Source organism: Xiphophorus hellerii, chromosome 11 (assembly GCF_003331165.1).
Source record: "Xiphophorus hellerii strain 12219 chromosome 11, Xiphophorus_hellerii-4.1, whole genome shotgun sequence".
In the NCBI taxonomy this organism is placed as follows: domain Eukaryota; kingdom Metazoa; phylum Chordata; class Actinopteri; order Cyprinodontiformes; family Poeciliidae; genus Xiphophorus; species Xiphophorus hellerii.
In genome coordinates, this window is record NC_045682.1 from 15,611,805 (window position 1) to 15,628,295 (window position 16,491).

Sequence of the window (16,491 nt, forward strand, 5' to 3'; positions counted from 1 at the left end):
AACGACAAGGAGGGGGAGGAGCAAGCAAAAGTGTCAAAACATACAAAGCAAAAAATCTATCATCAAACCCGAAATCCAGCAAATCAAACATCCCTGTCATTAGGATTGTTTCTGTTATGTTTAACATAAAATATAATATATTTGCTTTGGTTTCTAATTTTAATGGAAAATCAGTGCATTTTAGAACTCAAATATGTGAATTTAGTTGCTTTCAGACATCACAAAATGTAAACATCAAACCACTTTACTTTGTGTGACAAACAATGAGGATAAAGGACACAGTGGATGAAACATGGATGGAATGTTCACAAATCACAAGGAACCATTAATTATAAGAGATTATTTTTTTAAATGGCCAAATATACAGTGTTCTTTAAAAATATTTCAACCTCTTGACCTTTTTCAATTCTATCATATCAAAACCACAAACACCAATATATTTTGTCAGGATTTTATGCGATAAAATCGTATACAAAATAGTCTGTAAATATGAAGGAAAAGGAAAATTTACAGTTGTTTAATACTTTTATACAAATAAAAATCTGATCAAATTCACATCTATTCACCCTAAATGAAATCCAGTAAAGCTAACTGTTTAAAAAGGTCATATAATAATGTCCACCTTTGCATAAATTACCCAAATTATGCAAAAGATAACAGTATGTAGAAGTGCAAATCTACCTAGTCTGTAGCTATAACTGAAGCAAAAAATGATTGTAAGATTCAGGCGGACTTTACCAGTGCTACTTTGTCATATAAAATCCCACCAAAAAAAAAATCAAAGAATATAAGTATTTTGAAAGAAACTGTACTGTATATTTATAATCAAATACATCGTAGTGCTACTAAGTAATAGCAAAGAAGTAGAAAAATGATTCACAACTTTTGGAGATCATACTGGCATGTGTTACCTGTTAGGATGTGAGGTGGGAAGCATGAACTGGAACTCTACCACACATGTGTTGTCCTTCAGCTGTCGATGCTGAACGCTGTTGAGTTCATAGGCGATGTACGCTCTCCGGACATACACCTGAGTTCAACGAAGACGAAGCCACAGTATGTGAAGCGCCTGTAAGTTTGTTGAGTTACAGCTACAGGAAACATACTGTCGGACTGAGCTCATTGTTCGTCTCACCTCCAGGGCAGCCATCCTGACCACCTGATTACTGTGGTAGAAGAAGTTGGGCAGAACATCAAAGATGGACGTTTCCGAAAGGATGAGTTTCTACGAAAGAAAAATGTTATGCGTTAACCCATTTTGTTGGCACAATAATGGAAAGAACAACCATCTTGTTTGCTACCTACCTGCAGGTTCTCAATGCAGAACTGGTGCCCATACATATCAATGGCAGATAGGAAAATGGACTCCACCTGGTTGTGTCGTAGCTCATAGGAGGGAAGGTGGGACGCTATCAGAACCTGGGTGAAGAAGATTAATGGGGTCCTTCAGGCATATGACACACCACAATACTTCTTTACTTATCTTATGACGTCTTGTAACAGCATATACCTTCATGCAGTTTTACCCCCGGAATTTGTCTGTGGCTATAGAGTGTGAAGCATGTAATTATCCATCTATGCCTAAATTCATACTCATTAAAAACTCCTGTCACTATATTGTCTCTGTTACTGTAGTAGGCCTTTAGTGACACCTACTGGCAAAGTAAGGCAGTTGTTTGTTGCTTTCAGAATTGTGTGTGCTGTTGCTGTAGGAAAAGGGGAGCTGAGGGCGACACCTGACCTGCCGAGCGCGCAGAGCCACCTTGGCGTTTGTTGTCTTGCTGAGCTGAGTGAGCTCAGTCAAAATGGTCATCAGTTCATCTGTCAGAGTGGGATCACGACCACATAGCTGATCCTAAACACAGTGTTAAAACATAAATTATTCATAATAATAATAATAATAATAAAATGTACATCTCTAGTCAACCAAATGTCATGCGAATGCATTATGAAACAGTAATTAACATTTTATACTACTTCATTTTTCTGAAAGTACACATAAGGAAAGAAATTAAATAGATTATATTCTATGTTTTTTGGCTTCAACATACAAAAAACAAATATGGCAGATATTTGTTACAGCATTTTCCTGTTAATATTTATTTGCATCCAGTGTTGCATAAATTTTTCATCAAAATCTTGTTTTGGTGATGGGAGAGTCTGATCAAAGATCTTCAAAACTGCAACATGCAATTTTTTACATGTATGTATTTTTATTTATATGCAATCATTGCTACCCGTGCTAACTAGTCTGCATACATATATAAAACATATTTCTGACATTTGCTTGGAAATGAAGTCTTGTGCTCCCTGAACCCAATGAATCCTGGCGTTGTCATCTTGGAATATGACCATGACATCAGGGAAGATCAATATGACAACACACAAATCTTTTCACAGAAAGGCTGGACACTTACAATCAGCATAGTCACCAGCAGGTTCTTCTTGGTTACTTGTGCGTGGGAGAAAATGTAGTTGACAACATTGACCATGTCAACTTTGTTTTCCTCACGAAGTGTAAACACGCACTTGTCGTAGTGTCCTGCAAAGAAAGCATCGCATGGGGCAAATGAGATGAAAGTACTCCACCAAATGAAAAGAGAAAGCCACTGCAACTCTTCAGAGGACATAGAACAAAATTCTAATTGACTCCGATGTATGTCATCTCACCGTTCTGGAACTGGATCTCTACTTTCAGGTACTGTCTGAGCAAGTCCATGACCACTGCCTTCATGTGGCCTCGGATGCCACTTCGATACCTGATTGAGACAAACAAACAAGTACAGCCTTGCGTAAAATAAAACAAAACAAAAAAACAAATTCAAGTTTGTTTGAATTTGCCAGCTTATTATGGATTCAACATAATAAGCTGTGGAATCCATGGCTTACTTCTGCACCAGCTGGACGATGCTTTGAGTGTTCATGAAGAACACTTCTCTCTCTGATTTCTTGTTGAGAGTAGCAGCGTGGCTGTCCAGGATGTTTGCAATCTGGAAACGATGGAGTGAGTATTTAATGCAGGCAGCAGAGACTCAAAAACTAAAGACTCATTTTCCTATAGATTAGGATCGATTTCGAAGCAGGAGTTGCAGCTGAGAAAAGCAATGTCTACATAGTTAAGTTGGTGTGATAAATGTGTACCTGCTGGCTGGGAAACTGGCACAGCACAGACGTTATGTTGCTGGCATACTGAGCCATTTCCTTCTTAATGGACTTCTCCACAGCAGGAGGGATCCGGCCTGAAACACTGGTCATGATGTCTTGAAGTTCAAGAAGAGGCAAGGAGGGGTCACGCATGGTTTTCATGAGCCTTTCCACCCACTCTTTCAGCTGGGAGACACACAAAGCACATTTTGGTTAGAATCTACCATTGTAACAATTAATCTGAGCGTTCACTTGCATTTCCGCAAATTCTTACTTTAGCGCTGAAGAACGGCTCAGGAAGGCAGTACCCGTTCATGATGTGAACGAGATGATCCAGAGTGCTGTGGAAGACCCTGTGCAGCTTCTCCCCTCTCAGAGCCACGGCCTGGGTTGAAGGAAGCATCCCTGTGTAGAGCTCCGCCTGTAGGTAAGAAACGTATCAAAACGCAGCCTGTTGTCATGACCACACACAGACTAAAAGATATTTTTAGATACATGAATTTAAGACTTTTTAAGGATGTGAGTGTTCTGCCATTTGAATAATAATTAGTCAGAGTGGGTTTGGTGTGCAATAGACGATGAACATGTGGAAAAGAACCTCATGCACACATTTAAGCATGCTGGAGGGTTTGTAATTATTATACTGTCCTATTAGTTGTCTGATAACCATCATGAAAACCTGGCCAAAGTCAGGTCTGTCTTGAATTTTTCTAAAGACACAGCAGCATATTTGGGTCCAGACACACTGAAGCAGGGAGACGTCTCTTTTTATCAGATAATGGAGCTGTCATCTTTGTTGGCAGCATTGATTTACTGTCTCACTGATGTTCTGACTCCAGAGTGATGTATCAACACCTCAACAACCACAGTAAAATGTCTTCAATATGCAGCAGAGTATAAATCTGCACCCTTTAATCTGGACAGTTAACACATTTTAAACAAAATTTTTTAACTTTGTTAAAAAAAAAAAAAGGAAAATAAATAAAAAAAACACATTAATCCAACCTAAACAGACAGGTATTCCATGCTTTGGAATTCTAAAATGCATGCTTGGGTATATTGCATCTGTCCAACCTGTTGTACTCTGCTTGGGTCATCCAGTTGCAGTTTGGCGATGACACAGCCAGGTTCCAACGCTGCTCCGACCCTCTTCACATAATGAATACAACCCGACTCTGCAGCAGTGAGGGTCATTACCATTTTCATCACCTGAAATTCACCGAAACATTTAGAGCTTGAAGTAGTTTCAATCTTTCTGGGTTTGTTCATCCTTTGGATGGACACTTTACCTCTATTTCTGCAAAGCACTGTCCCGCAAACACATGTCCGCCATCCTCTACTGAGTACTGAATGAGTTTTCCTGCTGAGGGGGATCGCAGCAGCGACGGATCGTTCTCCTTCTCAAAAACACAAGTCTTGTTCCCAATCGTAATCCGATACCTAAGTAAGGAGACACCCTTTACTTTAACATAACCAGATATGTGACGTTTTAAATCTATAACATGCTGTATTTTCTGTAAAAAAAAAAAAAATGAAGTGACCACTTAATGTGCCAAAAATAATAATTATCTACAGTCTTACCTATCCACCTCTTCCTTCATGTATGTAGTGTAGCTGCTTCCATCGTAAGACAGCAAAAGACCTCCATCACTCAGACGATGAACGTCCACCTCCGCTAAAGAGCTGTTCATGATCACAACGTACGAGTTGGGAGACTGCCGTGTCACTTTCAGGACATACTTGGTGCCTTCGTAGATCAGCTCCACGTCCACAGTGTTCTGTAGTGTGTGCGCTGGCAGCACTTGGCCCCTGATGAAAGAGAACAAAGGCTCGTTGTTTCCCCAACAAGAATGTTTCATTTCTTAAAAGTTCATTCTGGTTGTATCTATTTACCTTTCCAAAGAATGCAAAAAGTTGGAAACACTGTTCCTTAGATTGACGTCTGCCACATGGAGAGCCCCGCTCACAATGCCAAGCATGGTATCAGGACGCTCCGCCTGCATGCAACAAGTTCTGTACCGCTCAGTCATGAAAACCTTCATCAGTGAATGCTAAGGAGCTGAGTTTGACCAATATCTACAATACTGACATGGATTTCTGTTTCAGCCCTGCGACTTGATTTGCTTTCTGCACGACCAGTAGGTGGCGACGGCTTCATACCTGCATCTTCTCTGAAATGAGTCGGTCCAGCCAGCCCGTATCGATGCTGTTATGCTGAAAGCTCTCGGTCTCCAGCAGCTTAATGAGGTATTCCACTGTTGTTCTAAAGTCTCCTCTGATGGACAGCTCCTTGAGAGCAACCACCATGTTGCTGAGAAAAATACAAAAAACAAAATAAAAATCAGATTAGGAATGATCATAAAGACGTTCTTCCCTAGCAATTAACCAAAACCCACCACGTTTAAATGTACTGATTAAAGGGGTCCCCCATTGCAAATAAAAATAAGGTTAATTTTTCAACTCTGTGGAGACTAAACCATGTGCAGTTATAACAGATCTTCTTTACAGCTCCACATGTTGTAATGTTCTTCATTTTTATTAATCCAAAGGAAGCCTCTTACTAATTTGCTTAGTTAAATCCGAGTGGGGGTATCTTTTTAGCGGTGGTAGTGTTTTAATGTTAACTCACGAGATAGCTTCTTCACGATTCTCTCCCCAAGAGAAGCAGTGTCCAAACTGGGAGTCGGCAAACTCGTGCAGGCCTCCTGCTGCTGCGACGCTGAAGTAACCCCACACGTTCTTATTGCTCCGGAAGTTCAGCTCCTGCACTGTCCCGGAGCTTGGTTTGAAACCCTGCAATTGCGCAGACACATAAAAGATACACTAATTTACCTTTAAAGGGCTAAATGTTCACAAACTGAAAACAACTACAAAGAGAGACCACAGATATTTGGTTGTGAGAAGAGAATCGGTGTCGTACCTCATCGGGGTTTTCGCTGGTGATGCGCGCCGCGATGACGTGTCCCCGTGGGCACGGAGTGTTTGACAGAGACTCAAAGTCAATAGGAGAGTCTCCCCAAGGCTGGACTCCATAGAGCATCCGGATGTCTTTGATCCGATGAAGAGGAATACCCATCGCAATCTGAAAAAAAAGTTCATGTTCATGCTAAGAAATTCGCTTGGAAGACAATGACAGGTTCAATAAGTCAACTTTTTGCATTTTGTTATGTTACAAACACGAACTTGGTCTGAATTTTGAAATTGACCAATTATTGCATAAAGTGGGGGGAAAAAGAAGTCATGGTTTTCAAAATGTTTAAACCAAATCCAGCGCAAACTAATACAAAGTCCCATAATTGAAACATAGCAGCTTCTTGATGTTGGAACACTTTTCTTCAACAGGTGAAAGGAAGCTAGTCAGAGGTAACAAGAACATGGATGGTACTAAATAAAAGGAAATCATGGAAGATAGCAAGTTAGGAGCAGCAAAACACTTGGGACAGAGGTGAAGGTTTAAAATAGAATAGAAAGGAATAGAGATATCTTTTAATGTCCCGCGTTGGGAAAATCTAGGTGATTCACAATCATGCCTTTCCTTGTGTTGCACATCACACCAAATCAAAATAAACTACAAGTTTGGCGTTATATGACAAAAAGTGAAATGTTCAAGAGGTACGAATACTTTTCAAGGTACAGTGACCTGAATATTACACATTAGCCTTTCCAAGGCATGGATATGAGGATCAAATTTTCAGATTACAAGACAATGTCAGTCATTTCCCAGTGGGACAGAGAGGGTGGTCACTCATCCTCCCACAAAGACGCCCAATCAGCTCGGCCAGAAAGCTTTCCCAGCCTTTCTGCTTCACTGCCTCTGACCTATTTATGCACAATCCTAAACGCTGCAGAACAGACCTCGTGACCTAATGATGCTACAACGCCTGGATCCACCACACTGTCTCTGCATATTGCCTGTTTCTTTTTTCAAATGGTATCCAAGGAAACAAAGGGGGGAAGGGAAACTTGCAGGGTTTTTTGCAAGATTTACTGACCTGCATTTGAGCGGCAGGCAAGTTGACATCAGCCACCATCTCAGTGCAGGGGTGTTCCACCTGCAGACGGGGGTTGAGCTCCAAGAAGTAGAAACTGCCATCTTGGCTGTAGAGGTACTCCACAGTTCCTGCGCTGACGTAACCGACCATCTTAGCCAGCCGCACAGCGCACTGCAGAAAACATAAATAAGTAAAACAAATAACTTAAAGGCTTAAATCCAATCATATTCATGTTTAAAAGCCTGGCAAGTTCAACTAAACCTTTTCCATATCTTCAAACACATCCGAGGTGGCAATGGTGGCCGGAGCCTCCTCTATGATTTTCTGGTGACGGCGCTGCACAGAACAGTCTCTGCCGAATAAGGAAATCGCATTTCCATACTGATCCGCCAAAATCTGCACCTCTAAGTGACGGGCGTGCTTGGCTAGCTGCATGACAAAGATAGGCGATCCTGGAACTTCAGCCTGGACCTAGACCGCCGGAGGGAGAGTGTGATCCTGATTAGGTGAAACAAAACACCCCTCGGCTTAAAATTAGATATGTAAATGAATGCTTACCTGTCTGAAGAGATTAGGGAAGTCATCAGCGCAGTTGACTTTACGGATACCTTTTCCACCACCGCCCTCTGAGGCTTTCACCATTATTGGATAGCCAATCTTCTCTGCAGCCTGGAAATAGGACACGGGAGTTTTAAGAAACCCTTTGAGCATGCACTACCTCTGCACAGATAAAACGACGGTATGGTGTTAAAACTGTGCTTACTTTGAGGCCCTCTTCTACATCCTGGATGCAGCCGCGCTCATACAACTCGTTAGGTACATTGATGATTTTCTTCTTTTGATTGCTTTCTGACCATTCCACTGTCAGGCCTTAAAATATAAAGACAAACAGCTAAAGTGAAAAGATAAATAGCCTTAAAACACCAGTAAGATATAGGGAAATGAGCTGACAGAGTAGCAGTTATTTTCCTGCAATCAGTGAAAAGCATCTATAATCGCTGCAAGGTCACAATGTCAACACCCTTCAGTGTGGAAGTTTTTTCTGAGTGAAGAAAACTCAGTTCACTACTTTTAGTGTGAGCTCAAAAAAAACTTTTTAACAGTATAAAAAAAATAAAATCTTTTAGTTACCTGTTCCACTCCAGGGTAAAGTTGGAATACCGGCGGTCTGAGCTACAATGGAAGAGGCGATCTTGTCTCCAAGAGCCCACATAGCTTGACTTGGAGGACCTAGAAAACCGTACAAGTTAAGGAAATCCGAATGAACAAAAGTGGGTGGAAAAATGTAGGAAAAATAGGAACCCAAATCTCCTTTACCCATGAAAGCAATGTCATGCTTGTGAAGAAGCTCTGGGAGTTTTGGGTTCTCTGAGGCATGACCCCATCCTGCCCACACAGCCTGCAACATGTAAATAAACAACAGTGACAAAGGAGACACAGCTAAAAGAAAAATCATTAGTTAACTGTGGAAAAAAGAAAAAAAGAATGAGTACACTCTTTGTACCTGAACAGGTATACGCTTTGCAATGTCAAGAATGAGCTCGACATTGGCATAGTTGTTGTTGTTGGTTCCTCCAGGTACTGGCACATAATGGTCGGCCATTTTTATGTATTCTGGGAAATGCAAAATACCTGATTTGTGAAATGACTCAAAAGTACAAGTCAAACGAGTCGGATGCAGTCTACTTCCTGGTCGCTAACTGCACTCGTTCCATTGCAAAAAGGTAACCATCAAGACTAGATGCAAAGATTACTACTAAAACTGGATTAACATGCATGTGTAAACAGGCAAATCTGGTTTTTACTGAATCATTATGTTGGACAGACATCAAATTCAGTGTTTCAGGAACCTGTTTACTAACTTCTTAATGACTCCAGGTCATAATCTATAACTCATGGGCTTCAATTATTGACTAGCTCCATGTGAGCAAAAAAGAAAAAAACACAACTAAGAGAACGCTGACCTGCATTGGCTTTCAGGTCTTCTGGGGTTACCATGACAACAAACCGAATTGCCCTTTCATTGCGGAACATCTCGTAGGCCCAGCGGCGGATGGAGCGCATGCATTTGACTGCAGCAATGCCGTTGTTGGCAATCAGCACCTGAACGAGCAAAAATATTTTGATAATTAAAGTTTATTTTTTCAGTGAGATGAAAACAAAAAAAGCGATGGAATGAAAATATTGTACGTTCAAGTAGATTCTTTAAAAAGTTGTCATACTGAGTGAACCTTTTCACATTACGAGCAAAAACTTCAGAAGATTTTTGTTTGGATATCGGGCAGTAGCTGTGAGGAAAAGAAGCAACATATATATATTTTTTATAAGAGTATCACAGTTCAGTTCTGAGAATTTGTTAGATGTGGAAAGAATACTACATAAAGACCAGGATGCAGTTGGCTACAAACCTAGTAGGTGACACAGCAAATATACAGAAGAACAATACACAAGCTGCAGTGTTAAGCAAACACTGCACATCTCTGTGAACAGACCATCCCTACATGTTGTGGTGGCAGCATTATGTTGTGGGGATGTTTTTAAGGGACCAGCCAAAGTAAGCAGAAAGGGGGAAGGAGAGCGGTAGCTGAATATAAGCCTGTCCTGGAGAAAAAAAAAGTGCTACATGTTTAGAGCAGGACAGATAGACAAGAAAAAAACTCTCCGACATTGTAAAGTCGGACACGTTTTGGGCGATATTTACTTGTCCACGACATTTTTTTTTCTGATTGACAGTGGCTCTAATACATACCATTAAATGTACTAGGTTCTTAAAAATAAATAAATAAATTAGAGACTCCAGAAAGATTGAAAAAAAAAAAAACTAAACACATGGTACTGAAGAGATACAAATTATTCACTGGTGAATTTAAAAGTTTCAGGGCTGATACAAAGAATTTTTAGAGGGATAATGACTAAAAAGGAGGGCTGTTGAATGAAGCTCACTGTCAAAATAAGAACCTAAATTGTATCCCTGTATACACAATATGTGTTTTATTTTTCTTACTTATAAATGACAAATTGGAAACCATGTGTCACATTTTCTTCCATTTCAAAACTTGGGGTTTCTTAGCATTGGTACATCAAAGAACAATCAAAACATAATATAATACACTGAGATTTGTATAACATATCTAAAAGTTCAGTTGTTCCAAGACACTGACTAACTAGTTCTCAAAAGTTTTTTTTTTAAACAAGAGCACCAAATAACATGAATTACCTTCTTTTTTTTTTAAAGGTTTTATTGGCACTAGTGGCCTTTATTTGATAGTGAATTGACAGGAAACAGGGTAATGAGAGAGGGGGAAGACATGCGGGAACGATAACCAGGCCGGGAATTGAACCTGCGACAGCCGTGTCGAGGACTAAGGCCTCTATATGGGGGTTGTGCTTAACCCCTGCGCCACCACAGCACCCCATGAATTACCTTTTCAATGACCTTGGTACCACCAAAGCGGGTGACAAATTCAGCAGGTGAAGCGACAGTGAAGTCCCGTTGAAGATCAATCCGCCTGCGATCTCTGCCTTGTTTCACCAAGTGGAGCCCTGACATGCTTGGTCTGTTTAAAAAAAAACAAAAAAGAAAACATAAGAAATACACAAAATCATAAACTAATACAGGCAAATCCTCAGTGTGCACCTTTTGGGTACAAAAGAAATCTGTTTAAAGCCCAGCATTCAGATCACCTAATTTAGATAAGAAACTTATCTGCATTTGCAAATTGCTTGACTACTGTATCTCACACGTAATTGCTTGTAGGTGAGTTACACAAGCGCCCAGAAACGTCTGTGCTAAAAATCTGAAAAGCACTGGCAGGAAGGGAATACCAACGCAACAGGGAAAGCACAATGTGCAAAACAATAACTGGAATTCTTTTACCGGCATTAAAACACAGCTGTAACAACATGGGCTCAGTGAGATTTGCGAGTTTTAACTATCAGTCAGAATAAGAGCTATGACAAACACGTGGAGAATTGCTATCAGCTAGCGGGTGTGGCAGGACTGAGCTTGTATGGCTGGTTAGCTTTCTGTGGCCTGATCCTGACTGGTTGCATCACTGCAGGGGTCACGGCATGAGGCGAATGAGTTTCAGCTAGTTTGACAGTTTGAGATGTATATGGCTGCCTGAGGGATCCCCATCCAGTGTTTAAAGTTGTATTTCTACAACTATTTCTAGAGTTTTCATCCTGCTGGCTGCGAGTTTGAATACTGTTTAGAAATAAAATTTAAGTGAAAAACAGCGGGAAAAAAATGACCTCAACAAAAAAAAAAAAGTTACATGAAGTCAAAAGAAGATTTTGGGGTTTTTTTAGGGAGTTTTTCGACAAATGTCCATCAGTGCTGAGCATCTCCTTCTGACTCCTACTTAAAAGATTTCTGTGTGTGAGTCTTTCATGTTTTCCAAACCCACACTCAGAAATCTTTGCGCCGTCTCCTGGAAAACCACACACACACAGTGTACACACAGAAACCCATGTGCAAATATGGAGACCGCATTTTTCAGACGTACTGTAAAAAGGCCTTATGCACGAATGGAAAAGTACAGCTATGCTCTAACTCACACTGGACCACACAACAATTCACACCTGCATGCCTTACACATTAATTCCAATGGGAGAAAGAGTTCTGAATGAAGACAAACCTAAGAAAAAGAAAAAACACAAATTGATGCTCACCTTAAATTGTGCATGGTGCCTTCAATGTGATCGAAACCCATCTCATTTGTGCTGTCGGAGCTACAGGAAGACGGTGACAGCGATCTGATCTCCTTGTCCTCCAGCGACCCGTCTACCCTTCCGTGGACTTCATCCTCGGAGTTCTCCTCCGATATGGAGCCCACCAGGAAGTGAGACTGCAAGGACCCGACGGCCGGGTTCTTCTTGGCGGCACCGTCCTGCTCTGCCATGGCCGGCCAACGCGAGCAGGCAGCGAATACTGAAAATGGGAAGCGGCACAGAGGCATAATGAGTTCTAAAGGAGGGTCAAAGTTCATAACATATCGCATCGCATCAAGCTGCAGCATGGTGCTGTTTGTTAAATTGCAAAAGTGGATTGCATAAACACAACTTTTATTGATATTGCAACACTTGGGTAACAGAAAGTGACCCAGATCCTTAACAGCATCTAGAAAGATACACTTTATTAAACACGCCACTCTTACATACAATGTATGTATAAAATTATTGCAATGCATTCAACAGTAGTTAGGAGGCCAAATATATCAGAGGCCCTAAGTGCCAATTAAGAATTGGCTTTTAAAACGCATATTTATATAAATTATTGAACAAAAGTGTAAAATGAACCTAAAAAAAGCTACAGTGATACATATCCTAAACAGTTTTACAAAAATGCATAACAAATTTATTTAAATAAGCCCTTAATTTATGAGTTGGGGTCTACTTCACAAATACATACAAATTACCATTAAACACGCTTTTCCTTTACAGCGTGACACTATTACAAAGAAAATACATACTAACCCTAAATATATATACATATATATATAACAAACACAAGAGCAAACTAAATATGTGGATAAACAACGACACTTAATGCAAGTAAATGTAATTCTAAACTCCTCAGTAACTTTTTAGGTTTCTAAATTACCAAGAATGTCCAACTTAAAGTGAAACACCGAGCGGAGAAAACAAGCTCAACTCACTGACTGTTACCCCTCTTGTTGGTTTAAAAAGGGAAGAAACGTCTCTTAGGGCACACCTTACCTATCGGTAAGTGCTTGCGGGACCAGAAAAACAAGCCGAACACAGCAGCCAGACACACGGTAAAGGTGAGCCAGGGAAACATCACTAAATGACAACGATGGCTGCATTTAGCTTGTTATCTAACATAACTCCCCTGTCAGACATAATAATATTACATAACTAAAGCTCTTTATTAAAACCTCGCTTCGAGTTTACTTCACCTGTCAAAGCTAGCTGCTTCTACTATTACAGCAGATAGAGACGAGAGGAGGATAAGATGCTAATATGGCTAGCTCACAAGGCGACAGCTAAAGCTATTACAATGCGTTACAGTGAACAGTGGTACTGCCTGGACGCGAATCCTATAGAGTAAAACACCAGTCCCAGAGCGTGGACTCTTTGTTAGAACATCATCTGGGATGATATCTAGTCGGCATGAAACCTACCGGTGCAGATAAACCGACACGTAATCCTGGAAAGGTTGACTGAATGAAATCAATAACTTAGCGGTTTCTTTCGGACATGTCTTTCTTCTGCAAAGATTAAACAAACAAAAAAAAAAAAAATTGAAAGAAATCACATCATGGTGAGGTCACTCCACTCTCGCAGCCGCTTCCACAGCAGAGAGTGGGGTGATGTGATGATGCGCAGGAAGGTTACTGCGGGACAATGACCTATGACAACTTCTTCCGCTGTAGAACTAGTTCCAATAGATAACGTTGCTCCCAACGGGTTTTCAATGTGGAGATAAAATTAAAGTTCCTTTTTAAATTTTAAAAAAATATTATTTAAGCCTTATTTATTTTTTATTAGCACTTTTTGTATGTATGTATGACAGTTAAATTTACTGCATATCAAAAACACAGAAAGAAGAACATCAGCAGTTTCATGAAGTGAGACTTTTAAAGACTAACCTCAAATTTACAAAAACACCTGCATCTTTAAATTTGTTTCTCCTTTCTTGATGTCATAAAATGTTGATTAATTTAAATTAAATAAATAATCAGGGCGAACTATACTAAAATCAAGTCAAACCATAAAGTATCTTTTCAAATCTTAGATAGATTCGAGTTGAGTATTTCATATCTGTAACAACTACATCTAGAAACTCTCCATTCATGGCGGACCAATCAAAATTCCAAATGCTTTTGTAGGCGGGGTTAGAGCGGGCGCACGAGGAGATGCACCCGGAAGAGCAGGACTGTCAACTGCCAATTGCACGTGCGTCGTGTGCCGGTGTGTTGTTATCTGGTTTCAGTCTCGAGCTAGGCTCCACCGTTTTAACATACGTTGGTTTGTAAATTTACCTGCCGTTGACCAAAAACGTCACAGTATTATGTCCAGGGAATCAAGTTATTTTTAACTTTTTTTGTGAGGGTCACGTCAAATCCTGCTGTAGAACATATCGCTCATATTGCTTATGCATTCATGTTGATACCACAAATGCAAGGGAAATAAGCAAGAGGCTACGATCAAATGTCCAAACTAACCAACTCAGCTTATTCAGATTAATGATGAGTACATTTTTATGCAAATAATTGTGTACCCTCATGTTTTGTCGATAACGTAATATATGCCCTTGAGTAGGAGATGAAGGAACTGAATCCTTGACGTAAACTAAAGGAATATACAATCTTTGTCAATGCCGTTATGGGCCGCTAGATGGCAACAGAGGAGTTAAGTTTGGTTTACATCGTCAATACTGTATGGGATCGTCATCTGACAGGTTCAAATTTAGAACCTTTTTATTTTTCTATTTGTGCTGTTGTTTTTGTCAGACAATTTTACGGGGTTACATTTTCACCCTAGGTCACTGTTATGCGGAAAAAAACAAAACAAACTTTGATAAACAAGGAGAAGAAGCTGGGTCAACCTTCTGTTCTGGACTGGTGACATGTCCAATATGTACCTTGCAGATGGAAAACCTGCATTGTGCTGCAGTTAGGTACCAACTCCTACATATGACCATGCAGTAGACAATCCATATTTGATGGATGGATGGACCTGCACACCCTTGAAATAATATTACGCTTACCTCACTTTCTTCTTTGCGTTGACATCAGCATTCAGCCATTTTTGATTGAAGATGATCGGCATCACACAACACAACTTGGTAATATTAGCCCCACTATGCCTTTTCTCCAAATTTATTAGACTATTAAGTCCTCTTCAGATGACCACACAAACTGTGTCAGACTTAGTTCTAAGCTCTGGCTGGGCCATATTAGAATTGTTAATATGCTTTTGCTTAGACTCACATTTACTTTGAAAAATAAGATTCCTGTTAATCCTCAGCTATTTGGTAAAACTAAATGTACAGGTCTAAACCTAAATATTAGGTTTAAAATTAATGTTTAGACCTAAATGAGTGGTATTCATAGGCACTTATAAATACCACTCAGTTCAGTGAGTGGTAAACGAAACTAAAACGAGTTTAGTTTAAAAATCCTCACATAATCAAATTGAATTAATAAAATGACATAATATAATTGGCACTTTTTTCACTGGAAATGCATCCCTTCGCCTGCCATTGTCTGCTCTGGCTTTATCCTGTTTGGAATCCGGGTGGCAGGAAAAAGCTGCTGGGTTTTAGCCTGCTGCTACTTGTATAATATGAATTAATAATTTAGCTTGTGTCAGTATCTGTCAGTATCTGAGACAGAGTAAAACTGTGTCACACTGTGGCTTTTCTTCACCTTTGCTGGGATAGATATATGCCCGCTTTTCCCCGGTTCCATGCACTTGTGATTCCTGTGACTTTTCAGATGGGTTTTAAATCTTCAATTTATCCTGTGTGTGTTCTTTAAGCACCAACAGGCTGTTTGCAAACATGTACTTATGCAACAACCCGCCACAACGTTTAAGCCACTTAATAGTGAAGTGATTAACATTGACTATTTCATTACAGTGGCAGCCGCCCAGGGATGGATGGGACACACTGGGACGTGTGCAAACTCACAATTGGGTAAGTGGAAGCAAAACCGAGCAAGCACAAAGATCTGAGTGACAATAAAAAGTAAAAACTGTTTAACCCCTAAGTTTTACTGTAATTTTTTACTGAGCAGCTGTGTAGGAAGGCATAAATTATATAAAGTACCAAAAACTGACAGAAGCAGATTGTGGCTTGTGTCTGTCTTGTTTGATTCTGAAGTCCCTTTTAGGCTTGAAAGACAAACTTAATTCATGAAGCTTGTGTTGGTATTTTGTTGTGCTTTGTGACGTGCAAAGTCAGCAGATGTCCAGTTAAAGAGAGAAAAGGAGAGCCCAGCCTTATTACTACGGACACTGATCAGAGTAACGGAAATTTCAGATTAGGTCTTAGTCTAATTGAGGCAATTAGCCCAAGAATTTACTTTGCCTTAAAATGCCTCCTTTACGGAAGAGGATTAGGGCCACTGGAAAAAAAAAAATAAAAAAAATTCAGATTTTAATCTCGGAGTTCTGAGATTAAAGTCAGAATTCTGACTTTTTTTCTCAGAATTCTGAGATTAAAAAAGTCAGAATTTTTGGATTTTGGATTAAAGTCAGAAATCCAGTAAACAACTGTTTACACCCTTTATTAAAACGCAAGTGATGTAACATTGCGAGACACGTTAATTCCTCCGTCGATGAAAGCTAAAACCATGCTAACAACTAGCTGTAGCCGTTATACTTT

The 16,491-nt window shown here is 40.0% G+C and overlaps 1 protein-coding gene across 10 annotated transcripts in view; it reads right to left on the bottom strand.

The window, feature by feature from the left end:
- The window catches only part of LOC116728272 (acetyl-CoA carboxylase-like), a 37,922-nt gene extending 24,443 nt beyond the window's left edge, over positions 1-13,479 (bottom strand). For all 10 annotated transcript variants that reach the window (XM_032576233.1, XM_032576231.1, XM_032576234.1 and 7 more), the window contains exons 1-27: positions 13,283-13,479; positions 11,811-12,069; positions 10,561-10,693; positions 9,101-9,239; positions 8,641-8,750; positions 8,454-8,535; positions 8,268-8,366; positions 7,900-8,006; positions 7,695-7,805; positions 7,398-7,607; positions 7,137-7,307; positions 6,065-6,226; positions 5,774-5,937; positions 5,305-5,455; positions 5,038-5,141; positions 4,726-4,953; positions 4,434-4,584; positions 4,219-4,353; positions 3,419-3,565; positions 3,142-3,330; positions 2,890-2,990; positions 2,671-2,759; positions 2,418-2,542; positions 1,742-1,855; positions 1,306-1,419; positions 1,136-1,225; positions 912-1,030 (exon numbers count right to left, since the gene is read on the bottom strand). In XM_032576233.1, coding sequence (XP_032432124.1) covers positions 912-1,030; positions 1,136-1,225; positions 1,306-1,419; positions 1,742-1,855; positions 2,418-2,542; positions 2,671-2,759; positions 2,890-2,990; positions 3,142-3,330; positions 3,419-3,565; positions 4,219-4,353; positions 4,434-4,584; positions 4,726-4,953; positions 5,038-5,141; positions 5,305-5,455; positions 5,774-5,937; positions 6,065-6,226; positions 7,137-7,307; positions 7,398-7,607; positions 7,695-7,805; positions 7,900-8,006; positions 8,268-8,366; positions 8,454-8,535; positions 8,641-8,750; positions 9,101-9,239; positions 10,561-10,693; positions 11,811-12,040 — 3,575 coding nt within the window. In that variant the 5' untranslated portion in view covers positions 12,041-12,069; positions 13,283-13,479. The remainder of the gene's footprint in view (positions 1-911; positions 1,031-1,135; positions 1,226-1,305; positions 1,420-1,741; positions 1,856-2,417; positions 2,543-2,670; positions 2,760-2,889; positions 2,991-3,141; positions 3,331-3,418; positions 3,566-4,218; positions 4,354-4,433; positions 4,585-4,725; positions 4,954-5,037; positions 5,142-5,304; positions 5,456-5,773; positions 5,938-6,064; positions 6,227-7,136; positions 7,308-7,397; positions 7,608-7,694; positions 7,806-7,899; positions 8,007-8,267; positions 8,367-8,453; positions 8,536-8,640; positions 8,751-9,100; positions 9,240-10,560; positions 10,694-11,810; positions 12,070-13,282) is intronic.
- Between the last annotated feature and the right edge of the window lie 3,012 nt (positions 13,480-16,491).